A 15,462-nucleotide genomic window follows, 5' to 3' on the forward strand; every position below is an offset into this window, starting at 1 on the left:
TAAAATTAAATTTAATACTGTTTCCATCAATATTATGTACACTACAATTAAATGGAGATAATTTACATGCTCTAAAAGCAAGAGAGAGAGTACATTTGAAATATTTTGTAAATGAGGAACCCTTGGTATTACATAAAATAGTGATGTTAACCATAGTATAGTCTGTAAAATGAGTAAGTTCGCATATCGGCTTAGCGCTTTTGGCATTTAGAGAGCAAGTGGGTTTTACAAACTGCGGGCGATGAACAAAGAATGATGCTCTACCTTATAGGCGCTTAAATGGAGGTGCTGCGAGATATCAACAGGTAAGGCATGTTTGTCACTGGCTTGACGCTTTTAAGTAGATGTTGTCCATTCCTTCACAAACATGCCTTACCTTTTGTTATCCCTGTCAAAAAAATCATCTTAAGAAAAGATTAGGTCAGCGGTATCCCTCACATATAGACCCAAGCTGAATTCATCATTGGTCTCTGTAACAAAAATGGGAATACGCGTTTTGCTTTGTAATAAAACTTTACAGTTGATGGCACTGTAAGCTAATATGGTTTGGATATTATAATCGTAAAGTTGCAACCACAAGCTAAATTTTTTTGACAAATGGGATGTTAGCCTCATTTTCAACATAATCGATTTCTTCTAACAATAATGGGCATTATTAAGTAGGTACCAACTTGTGCATTTTTACAGTGAGTTTTGATATGGTCAATGGTTGGGAAGGGAGTCATTTCATCCACATAAATACAAAGAGTGACGGACATGATTAACTGTACACTTTACAATTACTAGTTTAGATACTCATTTTGATCTTGGTACACAAAACATGGATATCAATCTAAGAGCACAAAATCTAAACGGAACTCAAAATTTGACTTTGAAGTCAATAAGTGTGAACACGTGAATGAAGCCACGCGTGACGCGAAACGAGATGCGGAACTCACTAACAACGCTAAAACAGAGTACTATAATTGGTGTTGTTGATGTATTTATTTACAAAGTAATACCTTCCAAGTAGTAACGCCTCTAAACACGAGCGGCGCTGGAAAACATGGACAATTAATTACGTTACAATTTCTGTTGGGGGGGGGGGGGTTATTTTTAAATTTTTCCTCTCATATTGAGTTGCATTGCAACATTTCATAACTTCCATGCTTAAGGGCATTGTTTACCAATGTTTAATCTTGCTGTTAAACGAGATCAAGAATTTGGTGTACTCCTTCTATTAGTAAATGGAAAAACTTCTGTCTTTTCCTGGTTAATGAAGAGATCACTTTCCAGTTATGACAATCGCAAGATCGTCCGCGTATTGCTGTGTATATGCTCCATCCTTGTTCAGGGTGTGGAGGAGCTCCTTTAGCACCAGGCACCACAGCAGTCGAAACATCACACTCTGCGGACATTTTTTAGTGACCTAGGAGCTCATCTCTGTCCTCTCGGTTGAGGATATAATGACCCTGCTTTCGAGCATGGAATTGATCCATCTTACAATTGACCCATAAATGCACCCTCTATATCTAGGAACGCTCCCAGGGCTACCCTTTAGCAGACATTCCCCTCTCCAGCCTTGTAAGCAAGCTGGAATGGATGTCTAAGGACCAGTACCCCGTTCCTTATGTATGCATCCACCAGCTGCTCCACCGTTTTTCGAAGAAACAATAATAGGCCGATGGGCCTGTAATCCTTTGCTATGTCATATTTAGTACGAGTCAGATTAGGTAGGTGCACGACTCTTACCTTTCTCCAGCTTTTGAGGATATACCTTAGGGAGGCTTTAAAGAGGTGCAACAAATGTAAGAGTTTCAGGCCCTTCTGCAGAAGAGCCGGGAATATCCCGTCCGGTCCCACATTGTTAAATGGGCTGATCGTGTTGACCGGTCAGCTTACAGATCCTTCGATAACCACTCGTTGATCGACTTTGCACCGACCAAAGTAGCTTCTTTTAGTAAGTCCAAAGTTACATAGTCCCCAGAGCCTGGGTCTTTCAAAAGGGTCTTACGAAGTTTTTGAACTTCAAAAAGATCCTCTATGTTACCACTGAAGGTCCTCCATGATCGTTGTTTAGACCCTTAAATATGGTCCGCGCTTAGCGATCTTGATATCTTCCCAGTCCGTAGACAGCTTAGTTCACATGGTTCCAGCCTCTTCAACCTGCCCTGTTCTCTGACAGAGCAAAGGTGGTCCCAGTCCCAGTCAGTGGATCAGGGATTCCAAAAGCGACGGTTCATTAGACACCTTCCTAACTCGTGATCATGTGAGCTATTGAAAAGGAGCTCAACAACCTTCTGCCTTCGTGCTGTGACGAAGGTGGGGGGAGGGGGGGGGGCTTCCGGATTTAAAACATTCAACTCAGTTGGTTACACCAGCGGTTCCCAATTACTTTTGGAAAAGGCACCCTAAATGATGATGATTGTTTTGGCGGAACCCCAATAGTTGTTGGTGGTATGGTTCGTCAGGTGTAATACCGACCAGGGAGTACGGAGAACCCCCCCGGGTAAACGGCGGTGCCCCCCGGAAAATTTTTGACAAATTGGAGCTCGAAGACACCGTTTTAGCGCTACAAATTGTTACAAAACAGTTATTGTTTGTGTTGGGATTTGGCACCAAAGCAATCCATAATAACATCATAAGGTTGCACAATTTCTTGTGCAAGAAATGTAGCACAAATAATTAAATGAAGGAATGGAGATTTTGTCAAACAAAAACGCCAAACAGCTGATCTGAAAACACATGTTCAAGGAGCGGCGCACGCGCATTATAAAATTGCATTGAATCTTGCATAAAAAATAGCACCTGTTCTATTTTTGATGCAATAATTTGTGCAATATATCTTGTGCAAGAAATTGTACAGTGTAAGACGGGTTTAAGATCCAGTTGCGCGTCAAACCATGCGCAGTGCAAAATTTTTCGTTATATTGAACAAGTATCACACTAAAGGGCAGCCTTTGAAGGGAAATAAACTAGTCTAGCTAGTATATGTAATTCCAAATAATAAAGTGTGCTTTTAAACGTGAAAAATTGTAGTTGTTGTTGCTGTTACCCATGGAACCCCCGTGAATCTTTCGCGGAACACCATTTGGGAACCGCTGGGTTACACATGCTGCAGAAGGTGGTCACCTCTCGAGTTCATGTTCGTGCTACCCCACTGGTGTGCGTTTGCATCACAGCCAACCACAAGAGGGAGCTCTCACCATGGGCATGAAAAGTAGCACAGGGTCACGATAATTTTAAGTGTGTCTATCTTTGATAATAACGGAGAAATCTCGGTTTTCCATCAAAATTTGAACACCTTGTATACATAAATTACTAAATTAATAACTACTGCGGGTTGCACAATAGGTAAGCATCTCAAGAATTATGTGTCGTGGAATTGGGTGGTAGAGGAAACCAAATTAAAAATTTTTTTCAAATAAAACAGTAAGGGTCCAAAACGTTTCGCATAGAGTTATGCCCCCCATAAGCCCCTACGTTCCTTCTTTAATTTTTATTCAGCAACCACGATGCATACAATATTGAAACTAACGGTTAAGGTTCCAAAATTCTCACCGCATCAAATGCACCTCTAAACAGGGTTGCAAAAAAATTGTATCTTGACAAAATGCGGTATTTTTCAACATATTGTATCCAGAGTTAGTTTTCAATAGTTAGAAAAGAAAAACTGCAATTTCTGGCTGGAAAACAGAATTGCTCAGAATTTCATGAAATTTGCTAGATGAATTTAAGGACAAAACTATCGAACAATTTTTGCATATTCCTTCGGATGTAGTTACCGTCCAAACTCTGGAAAAAATTTCCAAAAGGGAACTAAAAGGACTTAATTTCAACAGATGAACCTATAATTTTGTCTCAGATCAACTTTATGCCAGTTATTAAAGACGAGTCAATACAAATAGTTTATTGTACAAACAGAATAATATCTTGGCATTCAGCTTTAAAAATACCATTATATAAATCCTTCCTTTATCTTCGTGCCGTAGATTAAAATAAAGCAGTCTCAAACCACATAATTAAGATGATAATAAATTTCAACGTAAGTTGTGCTAGCTACAAGAGTAGAAATTTACGTTTCTCAATTTCTCTGTCGTGAGCTATCTGGAGTATGTTTACATCTACGTTTTAATCTAATAAACTGTAGGGAATAATTATTTCTACAATTCTATAATCTCCGTCAACCTAAGCAAAAATAATAACCCGGTAAACATCTTAATTTTAATCATTAAAAATTAGACAAATAGAAACAAAGGAAGATTTTTTCAAATCATTTTGATCAACTGTAGATGTCACTGACGTTTGGTAATGAATCATATTGATGAATGAGTATTTTTTCTCTTGATTCTTATTTGAATGTAGACAGTGAAACTAGCAGCTATATGAACGATTGTATTTGCGCATGCGCAGGTCTAGTAAAAGTAATACAATTGGGTGTTAGAAAAATAGGGTACATTCAAATAACTAATGGATTAATTATCGATTACTCCAATATGCTTTAGTCAATGTCATGTTAGCTCCACACTTACATAATTTATTTTCAGTTACAGTTATGTAATATTAATGGACACGTTCTGTTTCAGAACAATATCAAAGATTTAGTATTCGAGTTGTTCTCATTTTTTCTTCAACAAGATGATCAAGACATTCAAGCGAATACGTTAAAGGCAATCGGTTCTATTTGCATTCGACATTACGAATTTATGTTGGAAACCGATTTAAAATCTTTCTACCATCGTATGTTAACATCGGACGATGCTCCCTTAACGATGAAATCTGAAGTTTTGATTAACATCGAAATGTATTTGTTGGAGGAAGAAAGGCGCATGATTCAGCAGGACTTGGAGTGTAAGTAATAGGTGAGAGTTCTGGAAGTGTTGCCAACTGCGCTTGATTTACAGGGGCGAAACGATCGAAAGAAGAAAATTTGAAAGAAATGGGAGATATATCTTCGGGCATGGCTAGCGCAGTTATTCAGCATTATTTAAAAGAAATTTTACAGTCGTATCTACATCCGAATATTCAAGTACGACAGCCTGCGTTGAGAGTGATACAGTTAATTTTGCAACAAGGACTAGTGCATCCCGTTCAGGTAAGCACATGGACTGTTGTGGTTGAAATTGATAATCACTTGGCGAATAATTTTAGATTGTCCCTTATCTTATTTGCATGAGTACGGATTGTGAAAAAATTGTTTCGCACAGCGCCGATAAGCAATTGCTCGACTTGGAGAAAAAATATCCGGGTTTTATTCACACAAAATCCTCTTTAGGAATCCGTTTATCCTATCAATTGCAAAGGATTCTGCAAGAGACATCTGTTATAGTTAGGGGCTTTCGGATAAAGGTGCAAGGTGAATATCCTACTGCATTAAATGGATATTTATATTCAATACTTAGAAATTCTCGACAACAGAGACGTGCCTTAGTCTTAAATATTTTAAAGCAATTTGATGAACAAGTGGTAAGTGCATTTTTTGTCTTTTAAATTGTTTATCACGGTCATTTCAGCATACTAGCTTATCGTATATGTTATATCTAGCCGATAATCTCGCGTATTTTCCATACATGGTACAAGATGAACCACTATTTATAATACATCACATCGATATAATGATCTCATTTTCTGGAACAAATCTGTTACAATCGTTTAGGGAGGTTTGTGTTATCACTTTTAGTAAATATGTCACGCAGCAGTCTTTTTAGGGGTTGATAATGACAGATGCTCAACAACAAGCTTTGCATTCATCTCAAGATGGTATTGCTGTTAACCAAGTTTCTGCACTTGACGAAGATGACGACGATGAGGAGTTGCTAGTTACTCGTGTACCTGAAGATACATCACATTTGCAATCATGTTTAACCGCTGCTCAAGGATGTTTGTTACTTTTAATGTTAAAACAACATCTTAAAGATTTGTACGGCGTCAGCGATAGCAAAATACAGCAATATTCACCTTCGGAGCCGGCGAAAGTTTACGAAAAAGCGGCGAGTCGACGAAGTAATGCTCATTTTAATCCCAAGGGTATCGTTAACAAACTGAAAGAAGGTTCTCCATCCGAATATCTAAATGATGAAGGGCGAAAGGATCTAATCAATCAGTATTTAGATGTGAGATTTATGAAATTTAAAAAAAACGAAAGCTTACATTTTTCTTTTCAGTTTAAACAATTAATGTTGAAACTAGATCCGGATGATCCAGATGATGAAGAAAACGCTAAAGTTCTAGCTGCGTTAGGCAATACAACGGCAAACTCAAATGCAATTGCGGTTGTTGGTTCGCAGGCGGGAATGAATTCGGTTACTACGGTCTCAGGCGTTGGTGGTGATGGGGGTGGTCCGACGTTAACTGAGGATGATCGACTCGCCCTCACTTCGTATAAAGTACGTATTGTTGCTACAGTATATTAGTACCGCACGATTTCTATTAAATTACGGTAATTGCAAACTGACAGTGTAATTAGATCTTAAGCACTTTGCCCTCTGTGATCAACAAGATGTAAATGCCGGTCCGTGTGGCGCAGTTCAGTTAAAGCTGGACTGTGGTGCTAAGGGTCCCTGGTTCGAATCCAGGTTCGGGGATGGATATTTGTAAATGTATAGTGGGTTGGGTTGGTAGAGTAGCCTTGGCTGAAACTCCGCCCAATCAAAAATAAAGGCAACATAAAATAAATGTTTAATGAGGTTGCGACAAACTACAAATAGAACTAATTTATTTCCAACCTATTAACACAATAATATAGTAAACGTTTATGTATCAAATTTTATTTAAATGCTTTCATAAATAAGAAAATTGGCACTGCGCATGTACAAAACCAAATTTTAAAACTGGCGTTACATTTGCTTTTATTCCAAGTGGCTGTGTACCAAATTTCATTTAAATTCCTCCATAAATATGAAAGTTGGCACTGCGCATGCGCAAAACCAAATTTCGAAACTGGCGTTATATTTGCTTTTATTCCAAATGGCTATGTATCAAATTTCATTTAAATGCTTTCATTAATAGGAAAGTTTGCAATTCGGTTTATAAATGGTCTAGATGCCAAAAGTGAAAACTGTGAATGTTGATCAACTTTTGGAATTGCGTTTTATATGGCTAAAGCTATATGCATATTGAATTTCATGCAATTCGGTTCATAACTCACGGAGATGTCAAAAGGGCCTTCCTTATTTTTTGTGCTACATTGCCAATTCACGAACTCCGATCTACAAATTTGATACGAATCCACCTACATCGTAATCGGTCCATTCGTTATTGAGATATCGTGCTAACGGACAGACACTGCAAAATTATAAACTCGCTAAGAGCTCGTTAATAAGGTGCCTATGCAACAAATAAAAGAGTTCTGGAAGTTAATGTTACCAACTATAAAAATATGTAAATGGCTAATGGAATAAGAAGAAAACAATACCAATCTTAAAACGACCGTCTTCTAATAGATGGCAGTACGCGCGCATTAAACTTTTCTGCAATTGTTGGTTATTGCTTTGTTCAGCAGTAAACTATACACAAAATCGACAGTTTCGAACACTAAGGTGGCCTTGCAGCATGATATGGAAGCCTTTTTTCTGTCTTTTTATTATTTCATTAAACTCCAGTTTGGGCATCTTTTTCTATCGTTGCATTTCTTCTGTTTTATTTGACAGTACAATGTTCTTTTCTAAGAGTGTATTATGGTAAGCTGCGTTGAAGAAGATTTAATAATAATAATAATAATAATAATGGTCATTTGAAGGATAATACTGTACATACTAATAAACAGAATTCATTACTATTAAATAAAAAATAAAAACTAACGTCATAGTTTGGATCAGTTTTTCTTCCAACCATTTCATGAAATTATTTCCATGCATGTCATCGCGGTAGTCTCCAGTTTTGCGTCTGGAAGTTCCGTCTGACCAAGAAGAAGGTACATAAAGTATTGTTTATTTGATGTAGGTTTCATCTAAATATACGATTGGCCATGGTACAGAGCATATTTTAAGCTATAAAGTAGGCGGCACAGTGCCGCCTAGTACAGACTTTTTGCCGCCTAGTAGTCTGTAAAAATACCAGTGGCAAAAACTTTTCAGCTATCTTTGAAAAGAAATTTATCATTGCCAATTTCATAGTCATTGGGAGACTGCAAAGTTTCCCATAAACAACTACTGTTGTTTGGCACTTAGTCATATTTTATAAAACTGTTGAAAAATTTCCGGTTGGTGTTCTCCTCTAGAGGTGCCCTAGTGCGACGACTGGGACCCCCAAAAATTTTGCTCTGGCGTGGAGCCTCCACTATGACACACCAATACTGGGTTCAGTGCCGCCTAGTGGAAGTTATTTAAAATATGCTCTGCCATGGTAGGTTGATATTTTCTTCAAATATAATCCGGCAACGCGGTTTCCTGTCATCTGAAACCATGAATGAATGAACTAATATTTGAAAATGAAACTATATGGTCCTTATTGTGAGCAAGGAACCGTTTCGATTAACGAAACCGGATGATAATCCATTCATTACTGAATTACAATTTTTTTGCAAAATTTTTCTAAAATGCATCCATAACAGAGATTGTCTTTAAAAGGACCATACAGTATACAATGGATACACGTATTGTAAATTGTTCGAAATAAACTTACTAAACTAATTTTTCGTTTCTGTCAAGGAAACTAGCAATTGGCCTAGTGTAGGTTGTTGTTTGCGGATTATGTGATAATTGGGGATGTGTCGCCTGAAAAATTCAATAGGGTGTCGGTCCACTTCAGACTGCTTCTGATACGCTTGTTGTTTGGTGTGTTCAAATTCTCTTTCAGTTTACTTTGAATTTCTTTCTGAACTTGTAATACTAAGTTGGAAACTAGTGTAATTGTCACACCATTCGTAAACTCTTCTTTCATAAACTCATTAACTCTCAACTTTTGCTATTGTACACACTCTAGATGCTCCAAATCGGATAAATAGCATGCAAATAATAAGATCAGAAGTAAATTTCTGAATTTATAGTTCACACAAGTTCCCTATAAATAATTATTAGTCATTATTGATCATTATACATAACTTCCCCAATGTTAAAGGTTTAGTTACTAATTACAAAGATTCATAAATGATCATGTTGCAATTTAAATGAATAAATAAATACCTCTGTGTTTTCCTACATTTGACAAACTGAAATCTAATGGAACTGGGCAAGGTCAATCAATAAATTAACAGAGTAATTAGACTAGACATGACCAGTAAGTCTAAAAATCGTGTTTTTATCTGTGATATGAGTAGAGATACTCTAAAACAGTAAATATCGCACGCCACTGGATCTACACACCTTCCTTTAAATGCATGGTACAGTGGAACATTCAACTTATAAACGTCTATGTGCTTATATATACTTCGCTCATCCATTGGATGCATAATATATCAACTATCAGAAATAAAAAATTGCATTTTACGCTACTTCCTTTTATCATTTAAAACTCAGGTTACGAGCCTATCTCCTCAATATTAAATTACAAGTAGGATCAAAGACTGAGGATACTCTTCTACAATAGTCTTTGGTAGGACTATTTTTCCTTATTGACATTATTTAAACGCATGTGAGATCTGCAAGGTATTTTGAGGAATAATTTTACAATAAATAAAAAGTAACTTTTCGGTAGGTAACTAAGTTCTTTTTAGGTAACTTAGTTACCAGAAAGTAACTTAGTTACTTTATTAGTAACTAAGTTCCTCTGAATATGGAAAAGTTATAAGTTACTTTTAGTGTTATTTCAAAAGTAACTAAGTTACAGTAACTTAGTTACTGCAGGTAACTTAGTTACTTGAAAGTAACTTAAATTTTAGTTACTTCCCAGCTCTGGTGGGAAGCTACACTACTTTTCTCCGACTCCTTTTTTAGATGATATGAACTAATATACATATATTTCGAAATTATAACAAATTTATTCCATGTTTTTCATCATTACATTTAATAATGATAATAATTAAAGACTTGATTTACATCAAATAAATGGCTGTTATATCACTTAACACAGAAAGAAACTCTCAATTTATCAGTAAGTGGCCTTCCTTTATTTTATATGGGAAGGTAAAAATACAGATTACTAATAAACAGACGTTGATATAAATGATGAAAATTTTGTACCCCTAGCATGATTCTACTATTAGTAATGGGAGGGAAAACATTTACCCATGCAGAACAAATATCTTTTGCCTAATTTAATTTAATTTTTTTGCAGGATCATTCAACACCAAAAGTGCCCAAACTCGTTATTTCAAATCGGCGCCTCGACAGTGACAGACGGACACCACGAACTAATCGTACTACCGAAAAGACTAAAAAACATAGACAAAAAAAGAAAAGACGAAAGTTCACTAATTCGTCGGGTGATGACAGTGAAAATGATTATAGTGATCCGGACTTTATGGCCTAGCCATTCTGTATAATGGTGTGTACAGTAAGATTTAGCGTACTATTAATTAATAACGGCGGTAAATAAATTTTATTAAGAATTTCTATAAATTATAAACAAATTTTCTATAAATTTAAAATAAGATTTGTACCATTTGAAAATTCGTTCCTTCTAGGCTATCCGATATAAGTTATTGTAAATAGGATTGTATTGTATCGGGTACTCTCGCCAAACGAATTTTGTTTCAAAGGTGTCTGATCTGCCACTTAAAAAACATACACGCGAAATCAGATTGTTTAGGTAAACTATGATTATTGATGCGCGTTCGCTTTGTAGAATCTTTCATTGCGCTGTTGTGACTGTCATTTTTTTTGTAGATCTGATTTGTATTTTCTATTCACTATCGGCTTTTGTTTAGGTTAAGTTATTCGTATCATCAGTAAAAGTGTTAACACGAAGGACCTTACTTATATTTGTTTTTAGTGAAGGCTGCTTGTTTCTTTTATTGTCCAAAATCATCCAAATGAAACAGAGGTGCCTTTTACACAGGGAGGATTATGATATCCTTTTACATTACGTGAATGGTGCGATGTCTTTATTGATAATGCGAATTTCTTATGTTACTCGTATGTTAATTTTAGTTTCAGTTCAAACCACGGTGTAAAATAAGAGAGGTACAGGTTGATGCAATGTAGAGCGGGGCGTTTTCACTACGTTTTATAAAAATCATGATTACACACACATATGTCAAAATGCAGAGATAAATTGAAGAGGACTAAATTTCTTCAACCGTTCCAGAATAGTACGTATTTATATATGCGTAGGTTTTCCGCAAAAACTTTGAATACGTGGTGCACACGTGTTTTTGATTGATTCATTTATGCTTTCATGTTTCTTTTGAGCCGGTCACTGTAAGAATGGCACTAGACATAAAAATATTATGGGCCTCGCAGGGTTTAATTTATCTTCTATAAATTTCTTTATATGCTATTTCAATAAATGCTCACGGTCATAGAGAAAACTCTAAGCGGACTCTTACATTGCATCGACCGCAATTTAACAAGCACCTCTCTTCATTTTAAACTTCACATTAAAGATGACCATATCGTTAATAATTAATCATTATAGATTAAATAATCTTTAAGTAGTTATCGTGTACAATGATTTTTCAAATTAAGGCATTTAATTCCACCTGTGATCACAATTTTGGGTTTTGATCAGTCTTTATATCATCCACTGTGATAAATACTTGAAGCGAATTTTATGGTTTTTTTGAAATTATTTTAGCTACTCTTAGTTTTATGTTAGTTTGTTGTAAATTTTGTTATTTTTAAATTTGGGGCTCCCATCGCAGTAAGTCCGGCTCGGTAATATTATTCCCATATTTATTGTCGCTTGATTTTTATTTTTGCATGTCCTCCAGTGATAGTTGTTTGTCATGTGTTGTGATTATTGATTTTGTTCTTTGGAAATATAACAATTTTTACAAAATGATAAAAATAAGGGAAGAGTTTTTTTCAATACTTGGAATGCTTTTATAGGTAACTAGGGCACCAGAAATGGTAAAATTATTTCCGTCCATCTGCTGGAGATGTAATTTTTCAGAAATGAATTTATTAATCTGCAGTAAATATACTTTTCAATATGTACCTTGCTAACTGCTAAAAGACCGAAAATTATCACTAATTACATTCTTTGCATGTGTTGTTAAACCATTTATTTACTATTATTGTTTGTCGCTATTTTAAAGTGAAGCACTTAGGATGCCTAAGCAGTCTGCAAGTCAAAGATGTACATTTTTGAGGTGGTTAAAAGGACACCAAGAAGGAAAAGAAAGGCGGGTGTTCGTTGAAAGTTGTATTGTAAATAAAATAAGAGTTCATAGTTAAGTTCATTGTACAGTGTATTTATAAATTTTTGTTTGTAAAAAAGTAATGAACACTCGCTTTGGTCTTTTAATCTGCACAGAAAAAATATTTGTGAATAATATAAAATACATAGAAATAGCAGCTTTTGTACTTTAGATGGTAATTAGAGTAATTTTTAGTTGGTTTTTATAAACAAAATAGCACTGTAAAACTATTTATTATTATTCATACTTTAAATAGCCCTTCATACTTGTACAATTGTTATTTTTATAGTACTGAAATATAAAGTTTTTTTGTACCTTATGTTTATGATGAACAATTTTTTAATTAAACTCTTATATGTTACCAAAGATGATTTTCTGTCAACGATATTACTTTCTATTCATCTTTTTGGTAACTAATGTGATATGACAATGGACATGATGACCATATTACAAATGTAAATTGTACTGTACTAGATTTATTACTTTTCAAAATACAACTTGTTGCTGTTACTATAACTGCCTGTCTCTTTTACTTGACAAAGCTCTTTCAATATTGTCAGTTATGCATCAACTTCTAGTTAATTTGGGCGCCCTCCACACTGTTTGCACATGTTTGAAAGATGTATGTCGAATTAATTTACTCAAATCATTTGGTATTCTCCACATCTAAAACAGGCTGTTTATAGTAAAATGTTTATATTATTGAATCTTAGTTGTGGAATCATAGTGATCGTGTAATGTACCACATAAATATTGATATTGGGCCATAATATATTCATTTGTATTTTTTAGTCGACCCGTTGGCCATTAAACAAATAATTTTGTTTAAGGTTTTTTCTATTATAAAATTACCGATTTGTAATTAAATAAATTTATATTTGTAAAAAATGCTTGTACTTGTTGCACAGTTAAAACTACACAGTACAGTACTTCACAGATTGTTGATTGAAAAAGCAATAAGCAATAGAAGTTTCTTAGTCAAATAAGGCGAGAATGTGATAAACAGGTCTCCAATATTGCTATAGATAAAAGTTTTTCTACAAATTTATCTACAAAATGTTGGAACTATAGCAACTGAAAACCAATTGTTTAAAGATTAAATGTTTTGCACCGATTATTGCGCTACTCGGTTTTAATATTTTACTCTCGATCAGGAGGATTTATCAAAAAAGTATACCGACAGTTTTATAGACAAGTTACTTCTAAACATTACTCCAAAAAATTAAATAATATTTTTTGTAAATAAAGGCTGTATCTTGGCAAAGACTCTCAACATGGAACAGGAACTTGCAAAAGGAAATTTCAAGGTCAAAGCATTGCATTGTATTTGACATGGTGCCTTTCTACTTCAATTGCCATTTTTTGTTGTAGCATGAAAGTGCTGAAATACAATGATAGGCGACGCACCTCGTGTGGATTGTATATTTTGTTACTTTTAATTATCAGCTGCAATTAAAAAAAACTGTATGGTAATTGATTTTCGAGAAAGGAGTGTACTTTAAAATGTTTTTGTGGTGCACCTCAGAGCTACCCCCCCCCTCCCGGCACCTTCATTACTACACTAATACTTTAATGGCCCGTAGCCCGCTTGACATGGAGCAATTGCATGCAAGTTGCAAGAAAAATTGCGAAAGGCATGCGCAGTTCAAAGCCAGCTGATCAATTGCTGCAAGAGACTTGCATGCAATTTTTAGAGGACCGGTGCTATTTTGCTTGCATGAATCGTGCAATTCTAGGGATAAATCTAGTTGTTTTTGTGGCACCAACCTAGTAAAATACAGCGGCGGCAACTGTGATGCTGAGAGACGCAATCATTACTTGTTTTTACTAATCTTATTTATTCTTGTAATTTTCATGTTTCTTCAAGCAATCAAAATTTAATTTTCATTTGAGGTTAACAACTTTGTTGACAAATCCATATGTTTCTTCTGTTGGCAGACATGTGGCAATTGAAATAGAATTGCACCATGTCAAATACCATGCAATGCTTATTGCATGCAAGGATTTGACCTTGCAATTTCTTTCTGCAAGTTCTTGCGCGTAGTATTGCTCCATGTCAAGCGGCCTTAAGTACCCAGTCTGCCCCTGTGTATAACCTTCCTTTTTTACCAAAAATCGACTACACCAAAATTTCTCGGGAAAACACTTTTTCTTATTCATTTGGGTGCGTAGAATCACGTGTGAGAAGTTAGCGACGGGGGGGTCCAGCGACGGTGACGTCATCGCGCAACTGCAGCCCGGATGCGTATAACGAAAGCTGGGTAGGAGTATTACCTACACATTCCTCCGTTTTACGTTAAGAATCGGAAATAAATCGATACCACAACATTTGTGACAATCTGATAAAGGAAAATAATGACTAAATACAATATTTTTTTCAAATATTATGCATTTTTAATTAAGCTCCACACAAAATTATTAAACGAAAGTAGTGAATCCGTCGTCGCTCTGACAATACTAAATGCGTTTCGATTGGATCGCTATAATTCAAAATCTATTGGGGGCGCAATATTCACGTAAAGTGATTTTGATTCCCAAGAGTAATGAGAAATTCATATTAAAATTTGGTATGGAATGGTAAGTAAATAAGCAAGTAATTGACCTAGCGACGGTCGATGGCGCGCCATCAAAACTGAGTGCGTTTCGATTGGATCGCTATAATTCAAAATCTATTGGGGGCGCAATATTCACGCAAATTGATTTTGATTCCCAAGAATAATGTGAAAATAATATCAAAATTTTTTATTATTATAATTCAAAAACCAACAACTTCGAAAATAAAAATCACGCAATTCTAATATAAAAACTCAAAAACACAAACGATTTAAGAAATAAGTATATGAATCTAATTTAAAAAATGAACAACAAAATAATCTGTTACACTTTGTGTTTTTGGATATGTCTTTTTAAATCGTATTTGTAATTTGTCCCATAGTCACAAACACCGCACTTAAAAACTTTTTTCGGTCTGGTGCGTCAGGTAGTGCCTGTTTAGCGTCCCTTTATAGTTCGTTTTATACTCGCAATTTTGGCATTTAAATCTTTTTAAGATTTTGTGTGATAGGTGGTGAATTTTCAAATTTGATTTCGTGTTTGTCGCGTAGTTACACTCGGTGCAATTAAAATTCTTTTGCGTTCTATCATTGAATAAAAACACTATAAGAAGCCTAACCCCGTGGAAATAAAGCGCGACAGAGTTTGAACTGAGAATATAATGGGAACACTGTCAATAGAGTCGATTCTTG

At 35.3% G+C, this 15,462-nt stretch overlaps 1 protein-coding gene across 3 annotated transcripts in view; it reads left to right on the top strand.

Moving 5' to 3' along the window:
* Nucleotides 1-12,536, top strand: part of LOC116166268 (nipped-B-like protein A) — a 41,430-nt gene extending 28,894 nt beyond the window's left edge. For 2 of the 3 annotated variants that reach the window (XM_031481142.1, XM_031481141.1), the window contains 7 exons: nucleotides 4,566-4,830; nucleotides 4,884-5,074; nucleotides 5,131-5,445; nucleotides 5,493-5,639; nucleotides 5,688-6,092; nucleotides 6,144-6,365; nucleotides 10,192-12,536. In XM_031481142.1, coding sequence (XP_031337002.1) covers nucleotides 4,566-4,830; nucleotides 4,884-5,074; nucleotides 5,131-5,445; nucleotides 5,493-5,639; nucleotides 5,688-6,092; nucleotides 6,144-6,365; nucleotides 10,192-10,386 — 1,740 coding nt within the window. In that variant the 3' untranslated portion in view covers nucleotides 10,387-12,536. Of the gene's footprint in view, nucleotides 1-4,565; nucleotides 4,831-4,883; nucleotides 5,075-5,130; nucleotides 5,446-5,492; nucleotides 5,640-5,687; nucleotides 6,093-6,143; nucleotides 6,366-10,191 lie in introns of those variants that run through there. The other variant, XM_031481143.1, reaches the window with a different exon arrangement.
* Nucleotides 12,537-15,462: the final 2,926 nt, after the last annotated feature.

This window comes from Photinus pyralis, unplaced genomic scaffold (genome assembly GCF_008802855.1).
Source record: "Photinus pyralis isolate 1611_PpyrPB1 unplaced genomic scaffold, Ppyr1.3 Ppyr1.4_LG3a, whole genome shotgun sequence".
Lineage (NCBI taxonomy): Eukaryota > Metazoa > Arthropoda > Insecta > Coleoptera > Lampyridae > Photinus > Photinus pyralis.